The following is a 10,397-nucleotide window of genomic DNA, read 5'->3' on the forward strand; positions in this document are numbered from 1 at the left end:
TCGAAATAAATGTATTTAAACTCAAAGTAAGGTGTTGTTTGATCATTAGTAACAGACTTTGTTGATAACCTGTTATGTGGACCTGGTCATTTAGCATTCATTTTGTGTTTCAGCTATATCCAGAAAATAATCAAGATGTGGGGTCACGAGCTATTGGCCTACGGTTTATTACAGCAGTCTCTCCTTCACAGGGGCGGTGGTTTCGCCGACCACGCACGTGAGGAAATAGGTAGTCGGTATTGGCCCGCTGTGTGAGTCTCAAAGCAGAATCCTGGATTGGTGAGCTAGCCTATTGATGAATCCTGAATCGTTGATTATTGAGTGTTGGGCTAGATACATAGTTCGGACAATTACATAACATTCGACAAATGTGTACAATGATGATAGACATTTGTTTGTACAATACATTCACAGAGCATTGTGCACTTGTGCGGGTAAAATACATATCTATGTTCTGATGACGCCACCGTAGCGTCTCAGCTCTCAGCCGTAGTACACACACGAGCGCCACATGTATGGGCAGGACTCTGAGAGCCTGAGGAAACCACCAATCAACAACAAGTATTCCAGTCACGGGCTGAATAGGTTGTCCAATAGCATGCATTTCTGTCAGTCAAGCAGCCAATGACTGGCCGAATGTGGCACGCACAACTCGCGGTCACGTGTAACCATGCACATGTTGACGCTCGTAAACCGTGGATGCAACGAGCTCGTGAAGAGACAAGCCAATGAGCAGCCGGGTGGTGTTTGAGGGGATACTGGTCCCAATCCCGGAGGTTGGAGAGTGTGGACGGTATTATCGTTACAAGAACGTAAAGAGACGTTACAACATTTCTGGTAACTGCAGCTGATTTAACTGCTGTTTTTTTTGAAGAAGTGTTATAGGTGAGTAACAGACTATTACTTTTTGAAATCGGCTAGACTACACAGAAATTTGCTTTGTTACATCGGACAAATCCAGTAGTATTCATAATGAGTTGTTACTGTTACAGTAGTCTAAATCAAATATACATTCACACCACTTATCTGATTTTAAAAACTACAAATCTTATCTTGTCTGTATCGTATTTGTATATGTAATACATGTTATTATGGAGTATCGTAGTTTCGATAGTGTTGCACTGTGTCTGGTTCCTTAGTGGGCTCCTAACCAGTGAAATACGGTTAGAACTGTGATCTTCTGGTTCTTTATTATCTGTTGTACTTATAAATGTACCAATGTATCATTTAAACAATGCAGAATGCGCATTATAATCTGAACTGAAGCAAAGGCATTACATGAAAAGGAGTGAGGGAAAAAAATAAGAACAACACTAGTGAACGCCAGCGGTAGATTTTGACACTACCATTTCAAGAGGAAGTGAGCGTAGCTGTGGTCAAATCTCCGGCTGCCAGCCCAATACTCTCCTAGAGAAACAGCGATTAGACATCATTCTCCAAGAAATCTCTAGATTCTAGAGAAACTTCTCTAGAATTCTAGAGTCTAGAATGAGGACATCTGTGTTGTTGTTTCTCTGTGGACCTGGTAAATCAGTGCGCCCTGTTCCCCCCGAAACTCAAACAGGAGTAGATCAATACGAGTGTGTGTGTGTGTGTACGTACGTGTGGGTCTCTGTGTGCACATGGCAGGAATGGTTCCGTTATGTTTGCAGTTTATCGCCTGTGTGTATGCATATACATCTGTACCCAGCGTCCTGGCTAGATAAACAGCATGTTTGTGTGTACAGGACAGGTATGGCTTCCCAGTGTGTTAGATGGTAGCGTAGCAGGGCAGCATGGACACTCCCAGACTGAGTGTGGATGAGTGTTTGGAGGGGTGGGGAGAGGCGTAGGAAAGGAGGAGAAGAGATGCAGGGTTTAAAGAAATACTGAGGGGAAAGAGGGGGGCGAGTGTGGTTCAGAGGGGAGGGTGGAGAGAGCAAGACAGAGGGGAGGAGCTACAGGACGCCTGAGGCGGAGGAAGAGAGAGAGAAAGAGAGAGAGAGACTGCCTGTCGTTTATTCCAATTCACTACTGCTTACTCTACAAACACCCTTCCCCCTCATGTTTTACTCTCAGCCTCCCGCCTGCTCTCCTCAGTGGAAGCCAGACATGCTCCACCACTGTGCCTACTCCCTACCCCCCTCTCCCCACCCCCCATTCCCCACTCCCCACCCCCCATCCCAGTGATACTCTGCACCACGTTAAACTAGGCCACTGCCTCATCCACCATTTTGAATTGGGCGTTTTCATTTGGGGATGGGGGTGTTTTTGTCTCCCCCCCTCTCTCATTTTCTGTCTGTCTCTCTCTCTCTCTCTCTCTCTCTCTCTCTCTCTCTCTCTCTCTCTCTCTCTCTGTCTCTCTCTCTCTCTCTCTCTGTCTCTCCCTGTCTCTCCCTCTCTCTCCCTGTCTCTCTCTCTCTCTCTCTCTCTCTGTCTCTCTCTCTCTCTCTCTCTCTGTCTCTCTGTCTCTCCCTGTCTCTCCCTCTCTCTCCCTGTCTCTCTCTCTCTCTCTCTCTCTCTCTCTCCCCTCTCCCTGTCTCTCTCTGTGTCTCTCTCTCTCTCTCTCTCTCTCTGTACCATGTACAGTAAATAACTCTCTTTAATGCAGTGTCATCATTCTAACTGTGTGCCTGTAGGGATGCAGTCACAGGGAAGCACTTCCAGCCAGCCCTCCTTTGATTCGCTGAGCTCGAGCGACAGTTTCCTGTTCAGCGATTCGGAGCAGGCGGAAGATGATGCAGACGTCTTCCTGACGGAAAGCTCCCACGCCGTTGCCCTGGGCGACGTGGGCGGGGTCACGGAGGAGGAGGCCGATAGGCTGGGCCGGCCCGGGTCACAGTGGGAGTGCGACGGCTTCGCCGGCCACTCGGAGGTCAAGGGCTTCCAGGGGTCGGAGGTCGCGAAACCCAAGGATGAGGAGAGGGAAAAGACAGAGGGAGACCAGGTGTTCACTCAGAAGGTAGGAGACTCAGAGTTGAGGAGAGGGGGAGGGGCCTGTGTGTTTAGACAGCAGGGTGGAGGAGAGGGGGAGGGGCCTGTGTTTGGACAGCAGGGTGGAAGAGAGGGGGAGGGGCCTGTGTTTAGACAGCAGGGTGGAGGAGAGGGGGAGGGGCCTGTGTTTAGACAGCAGGGTACAGGTGGAGGAGAGGGGGAGGGGCCTGTGTTTACAGAGCAGGGTACAGGTGGAGGAGAGGGGTGTGGTTTGTGTGTTTAGACTCTCTTCTTCTTCTCTGCTTCAGTGTGCGGAGCTGCAAGGCTTCGTCAGACCCCTGCTGGAGTTGCTGCACGGACTGAAGAGGGGACGCTTTGACCGTGGTGAGCGCCGCGTGTGTTCCTGCCTGCCTGTGTGTGTGTGCTTTGTACTCGCAGTGTCAGGACAGGTAAACATGCAGGATCAACTGCACTGTCCCTCTGGTCAGCAGCAGCTGCACTGTCCTGTACCCTGGCCTGCATTGATGAGGAAGCCACTGATTGGCTCTGGGGGATCATGTGTGTGTTTTTGTGTGTTTGATTCAGGCCAAAATATTCTGTATATGTGACCCCAATGTATGGCTTTGATTGACAGGTCTGAGTAGTTTCCAGCAGAGCGTTGCTATGGACAGAATCCAGAGGATCGTAGGGGTTCTACGGAGACCAAATGGCGGGTAAGAACCCCTCTCCCTTCCTCCTCCCCCCCCTCCTCTCCTCCTGAGACCCCTTCCCCTCTCCCTTCCTCCTCCCCCCCCTCCTCTCCTCCTGAGACCCCTCCCCCTCTCCCTTCCTCCTCCCCCCCCTCCTCTCCTCCTCCCCCCCCTCCTCTCCTCCTCCCCCCCCCTCCTCTCCTCCTGAGACCCCTCCCCCTCTCCCTTCCTCCTCCTCCCTCCTCTTCTCCTGAGACCCCTCCCCCTCTCCCTTCCTCCTCCTCCCTCCTCTCCTCCTGAGACCCCTCCCCCTCTCCCTTCCTCCTCCTCCCTCCTCTTCTCCTGAGACCCCTCCCCCTCTCCCTTCCTCCTCCCCCCCCCCTCTCCTCCTGAGACCCCTCCCCCTCTAACCTGTGTGGCTTCATCTGTCTGTCTCCAGGGAGAAGCACCTGAACACCCTGCTGCAGGTGGAGATGATGTTGAAGTTGTGGTTTCCACATGTGTCCCCCCAAGCCCCCTTGCCCCCCTCTGTCTCGGCCCCCCCCGAGCGTTCCCCCACACCAGGGGCCTCCAGCTGCACCCCCCCACACAAGCACAGGGATCAGCGGCACATTCCAGTCAAGGTCAGTGGACTGCTGTTGCTCCATGTTAACGCTGACAAAACTGTCGAAAACAGACAAGGATTTTGGACACTTACCCTGTTTTCCTGTCTCTCTCTCCCCCCCCCTCGCTCCCCCCCCCTCGCTCTCCCCCCCCTCTCTCCCCCCCCCCCTCTCTCCCCCCCCCCCCTCTCCCCCCGTCTCGCTCCTCCAGAAACGCAGACTCAGCTGGCCGGAGTCCGACCCCGCCGCCCCTGCCCCCTCCCTCCGTAAACAACCCCGCCCTAGTGGAGGAGAGGAGGGAGGAGGGCAGGGGGAGGAGGAAGTGGAGAGCCCCCCTCTCCCCTTGGCTGGCGGGGGGCTCCACACCGCGCACGACCTCTCCAATGCCAGCCGACAGGGGGACAACAGGAAGGAGAAGGAGGACGAGAGCCGAGACAGAGAGGGAGAAACGTCCTGCTCCAAAGCCAGCGGCTGGTCTGAGCCCAGCCTGACATGGGTCCATGTGACGCCCATCTTCTCAGCCACTAAACCCTGCTCCTCTCACAGGGGCAAACCCAGAGACCAGAAGGGGATACAGCCGGTCCCTGCCCTCCCCCCTTCCACCAGCAGGGGCAGTCCAGCAACACAAGACTGCTCCATCTCGTCCACCACACCTTACAACGATTCCCAAAACCAGCAGCAGCCAATGGGGTGCCACATCCAGCCTGTTGCCAGGCAGCGGGTAGAGAGCATGACCTCAGAGAGCTGTGAGGGACGCAGCCAGCCGTCTTTCACAGTCAAGCCTTCAGGCCGGCCCGCCCCCAAGACCAGGGTCTGCTCCGCCCCCTCCAAGACCTAACGCACTGAGCATGCCCAGAAGGAGCAGGCTGGCGTGACTATGCCCACACCAAAGCTGCAGTGAGGAGAAGAGAGGAGGAGGAGGAAGGAGGGGTTACAGGTGGACTGTGAAGTTGTTCATAGTTCCTAAAAGGATGGACAGGATGTTTTGTATGAAAACATTTGGTGAAACTGAGTTAGGATTATGAGTCCATGTTAATCCAATCTGTGTTGATAATCACAATTTATTAAGAATATAAATATTCTGAGCGTAATGAATCACCTTGCAGGAGAAAAGGACGTGTTAGAAGTTCCTCAGTGCTTACAGAGTCGGTTTGTTGAACTGGCTTCAATACATGGAAAATAAAACATCCACAATGCTCCCTAAAACAAAGAGGGTCATTGATGTTTGGGGCACGGTTGCTAGGGAAGTGGGGGGGGTTTCAGACAGAATAAGAATCTCCTCCTGGTATCAATGGAATCAATGTTTCCCCCTCCTTAGTTGTGGTCCCTCCACCAAAGCTGACTGCGTCCCAGGCAGGGTCAGGGGCTGTGTGGTGATCAGAGCTGACAGTGCAGGGGACATCTCCACATGAGCTCATGACTGAGACGCCCTCCGGCCTGGGACAGCTGGGATCTGTTCCCAAGGAGAGACGCTCCGGCATCGTCATGCCAACACATCAGTGTGACATCACCCCCAGTGACAGGAAGCAGATGCGGTGGCAGTGACGACGACGAGACGAGTCATGAATGAAACGTCTTCAAGTGACTTGAAGAAGTCTTGTACAGAACACAGTGTGTGTGTGTGTGTGTCCTTTGACACCACACACACACACACACACACACACACAGGATCAATGATGTCATCAACTCAGAATGTAAACCGAGACCTGCTTTGGGACCTGGCTGACAGATCTGTGACAAAAGAACAAGGGATGTGACATCACAAAGAACACTGGCGACAGGAAGTCACAAATCTATTGAATCAGTTGCTGTGGATAAAAATGAATCATAAAAACAGAGGAAGGAATGGCCAGGTTTCCAGCAGTGACCAGTGGACAGGGTAAACAGGACTGATCTGAGGTCGGGGCTGGTTTCATCACACACTCCACCAGACAGAGAGACAATGACCACTCAGACAGGAAGTCCCACCGTTTAATTTATTTCATTCGTATTGTTGATTTGATGCTGCATTTATTTATTTGTTTGTATTTATTCGAAAAGGCAGCTGATGTTTTCTCTGTGCACATGTCATTGTTTGGCGTGTGGCTCTGAGAAGTGGCAGAGGACAATGCTGTAGTGGTGAGGTTGGGGTCTTTATCACTATCAAGGGAAAACAGAAGGGTACTAAAATGTATGAATAGACTATCGGACTACTGTGCCTTTACCAAACAGAATATGGACAGAAAAGCATTTATTGCTTTCAACGCATTTTCTATTGTGATTGTTTGCCTGTATTTCATACAAAGACAGTACACAGACAGTTAGTCGCCTTCAGTCTTCATTCTCTACTCTGGCTTCCATTTGCTTGTTGGGCTCAATCTCCTTCAAATACCAACATAAATACAAGCTTTCCACACCTCACAAGACTGCATCCTTTACTGTCATTAAGGGCAGTTGCAAATCGATGTGCTGGGGTTCATTTGGGCCCATCTCTGGGCCAGGCTGTAAGTTTCATCCAGAATAATTGAATTGAGAACTAACTGGTGTAATTTTTGAGAAGTGTATCAAACGAAACCACTTGCAGAGTGCTGCAGGGAGAGAAACATTTGCACCGACACATACAGCTGCTATATGGGATGAATTTAACCTGATAATGCTTCAAATCAAAGGTATCTGTTTGGAATTACAACAACTCTTGAAACATGTATTTACCAACACCTTGAAAGGAAGAGTTTATGAAAATATTGACGTTCTGATGTATCTCATCTTCCTACAAATTCCTGCAACAATACCCACTTTTGAATACGGAGCCACAAGCAGCTCTGTATGGGTACAGAGACGTCGCTACAGAACCCTATCAGACCTGGGATCAGATGCTCTGTATGGGTACAGAGACGTCGCTACAGAACCCTATCAGACCTGGGATCAGATGCTCTGTATGGGTACAGAGACGTCGCTACAGAACCCTATCAGACCTGGGATCAGATGCTCTGTATGGGTACAGAGACGTCGCTACAGAACCCTATCAGACCTGGGATCAGATGCATCCAGCCCTTCCCAACCTTGACTGATGGAGGAGTCTGTTGAATCTGACCCTGGGTCTGCTGTTAGGGCTGCTTCCTGTCCTGCTCCTGGTTTTCTATGACTGTCATGTGACAGAAACCAATTGCACTTATTTTTTTGTTGTCTTCATGTATATTTTCTACTGCAGAGACCACTGCTGATTGGTCAGAAATAATAAGTCTTGTTTATTTCGACTGCCTTTTTCATATTGTACAATAGTAGCAGACTGTAGTCTCCCCTCTCCCCTCCCCCTCTCTGCTGCACACCCCTGCCCCTCCTCCCCTCCTTCTCTCTTTCCAGCCTTTCCTTCGCTGTCTTCCTCTCTTCTCACTGCATCTTTTTGTGGTATTATTCTTCAGACTACTTTTTTTAAACAATAATAGAAAAAGGAAATCTTTTAATAAATTACACATTTTGTGAAAAAAAATTACAGATTAGGCTAGTTTATTTCTCCCTGTAAGTGTGGATGTGTGTTGTGTGCGTGTCAGTTGAGTGAATGCCTGTGTGTGTGTAGTCTGATTATGAGAGGATGTGTGTACAGTTAAGGGGAACGTCTCTCTCTAAACAGATGTGACACCACGGGGGGCAGATTAGAGGCTGTGCATTTGGAGTGTGAGTGAATGTTGAGGGTCGGGGGGGCAGGGGGAGGAAAGGGGGGAGGTGGGTGTGTCACCCTGAGCCTCAGTAATCTGGGTGGAGGAGGGGGGCTGGGAGGGGGGCCGGGGGGGGCGCTGGCCCGCCCATCCCCCTTCCAGCTGCTCCATCTCACCCGCACATGAGTGCATTATGGGTTAGTTGTTTGTTTGTCGACCACACCTCACTGCCATGTGCCTCACTCCTATGTGTGCTACACGAGTATCAGTCGCCACCCGTGATGTGAGAGTCCTATGTTGTTGTGACCGTGGGGTCGTGGGGTCGTGGGTTGGGTTGAGCTGGGCCTGGATTAGCCTGGAAGCTCTAGAGACGGAGGGGGTGGTGCCAGCTGCTCAGACCAACATCAGAGGAAGTTCAATCAAAAACGTCTATTCATAAATAACCACGGCAACGCTCAGTGTGGAAGCAGGGAGGTAGTACCGGAGTCTGAACCCCCCCCAGGCTGTTCCCTGCTGGGTCCTCTCCTGGACAGGGGTAGTGTGGGCAGCAGTGACCCTGTGATCTGGAGCCTTCCCAGATCCCTCAGACTGTCTGTGAGGATCAGTGAAGGAGCACTAGAAAGCCTCTCTGATCCACGCAGCGCTCCCGAGACGGCACGTCAGGGCAAAGCTCCCTGCTTCCTTTGAATCTTGGTTCCACCTTAGGACTACATCCCACCAGGTTAACCACAAAAAGGGAATTCAATCTCTTTATTTCACCCTTAATTTCATTCACACGTTTTAAAATGTACCACTGGAAATACTGCAGCAAAGCTGTGAAGAAAGATCTAGGAGCACTCAGAATCTGAGGGACTGACACTAGTTTATTAGTATTCCACGTTCCACCCTAGGACACCAGGTAGCAGGGGGAGCGCTGTAGGGAGGAAGACAGTTTGGAAGGGTGTGGTTTTGATTCCTTCTTACTGAAGCAGGATAAAACTCCCTTAAGGAGGATCTTTTACGCACAGACACATAGACAGACACACACATACACACACACATACGCACACACAGACACACACACAGACACACACACAGACACACACACAGGCACACATACAGACAAACAAATCACGTGCACCACCACCCCCCTTCCACACACACACAAACAGCACATACTCAATCTGACTCACTGACTGGCTGATTCTGTGAAGGGCCTGTCTCTGACACACTGACTGTACTACGTAACAACAAAGACCGCCTACCCCCCTCCCTCCCCCCCTCCCCCCCTCCCTCCCCCCTTCCTCCCTCCCCCCCTCCCTCCCTACCCCTCAACCCCCCCTTGTATCCATGCAGTTTTTAGCAGCGTGCAGCCCTCCCCCTCTCTTCCCAAGGATAGATACCAGGGCCACGAGGAGGAGGATGTGTGGAGGGCGACAACAAGACACAACATGACCTCACACTCACATTTTTGTAAGTAGAAATGAAACATGGGTTGTTGTTTGTAAAATGTTTCTGTTAATTTTACTTTCTTTGTTGTATTTTATTTTACCTTAATTACATATCACTATCTTAGACTTCACTGTTGTTTAAAATTACATAATGGTTACTTAATTTTGTATACATACACACAATGCCAGAAAGCTGTAAATTGCATTTGTATTAAATGCTTAGTGCTAAGCTAAGAACACATTTAGTCATTTAGCAGACGCTCTTATCCAGAGCGACTTACAGTAAGTACAGGGACATTCTCCCCGAGGTAAGTAGGGTGAAGTGCCTTGTCCAAGGACACAACGACAATTTGCACGACCGGGAATCGTACCGGCAACCTTCTGATTAATAGCCCGACTCCCTAACCGCTCAGCCATCTGACCCCCATGCAAACAAATGCAAACAAGTATTACTGGACCATGTGTGTGCATCCATCGGACTGCACAAAATACTGTCACTGTCATTTCAATCCCTGAGAATGTGTTTTTCTTCTTTCCGATCAGTACTTCCAAGCTAATTATACATTTAGCATTAGCATTAGCATTTAGCATTACATTTACATGTACATTTAGCACCCCTAATTGCAAATTGTTGTTTAATCCCATCTGGTAGGGTGACAGTTTGTGGACCTTTTCTGTGTGTGTGGGGGGTAGGGGGGGAGGCAGGGGGGGGGTCAGGGGGGGGGTCAGGGGGGGAAGGATACAGTGATGTACTCACTTATTCTACAACTCCCCCTGCCCTTCTGCATGCGTGCACACACACAACGCACAAATACTACTTTTTTTACTCATCCATGTCCCCAGGGCTTGAAATGCTGACTGGTTTCAAAACAACCTTCATCTGCAATATAAATGTTCAGTCTAAGGTGTGCCGAAAAGAAGAAAAGGATAGTGCAGTGGCTTAGTGGAATGGGGGACCTTGGTGGGGTGAGAAGGCAGTTCTCCCCACAGCCCCCCTGATTGTGATGTCATCAGGGGACCCAGTAAAGGTAGGTGAGCCACATTTTCAAGGACACACGTGTGAGATATTTGGGACAGAACCGTGCTACAGGCTAATAACATCCCCATCCGATCCCTGGCCTGAATACA

The 10,397-nt window shown here is 50.4% G+C and overlaps 1 protein-coding gene across 1 annotated transcript; it reads left to right on the forward strand.

The window, feature by feature from the left end:
* The first annotated feature begins 700 nt into the window (after positions 1-700).
* LOC124462822 (circadian-associated transcriptional repressor-like) lies at positions 701-5,997 on the forward strand. The gene is made up of 6 exons (XM_047014488.1): positions 701-885; positions 2,619-2,941; positions 3,222-3,297; positions 3,548-3,626; positions 4,042-4,225; positions 4,416-5,997. Exons 2-6 carry the CDS (start codon positions 2,621-2,623, stop codon positions 5,040-5,042), a joined length of 1,287 nt encoding a protein of 428 aa, XP_046870444.1. The 5' UTR covers positions 701-885; positions 2,619-2,620; the 3' UTR covers positions 5,043-5,997.
* The last annotated feature ends 4,400 nt before the right edge of the window (positions 5,998-10,397 follow it).

The sequence above is a fragment of the Hypomesus transpacificus genome, unplaced genomic scaffold (assembly GCF_021917145.1).
Source record: "Hypomesus transpacificus isolate Combined female unplaced genomic scaffold, fHypTra1 scaffold_251, whole genome shotgun sequence".
Taxonomy (NCBI): domain Eukaryota; kingdom Metazoa; phylum Chordata; class Actinopteri; order Osmeriformes; family Osmeridae; genus Hypomesus; species Hypomesus transpacificus.

What these genes read in the sequence shown, in the direction of transcription:
- LOC124462822 (XM_047014488.1), top strand. Translation starts at nt 2,621, where the DNA reads ATGCAGTCACAGGGAAGCACTTCCAGCCAGCCCTCCTTTGATTCGCTG. An exon ending in ACCAGGTGTTCACTCAGAAG is followed by an intron (nt 2,942 to 3,221) that starts GTAGGAGACTCA and finishes TCTCTGCTTCAG; the next exon opens with TGTGCGGAGCTGCAAGGCTT. An exon ending in GAGGGGACGCTTTGACCGTG is followed by an intron (nt 3,298 to 3,547) that starts GTGAGCGCCGCG and finishes TTTGATTGACAG; the next exon opens with GTCTGAGTAGTTTCCAGCAG.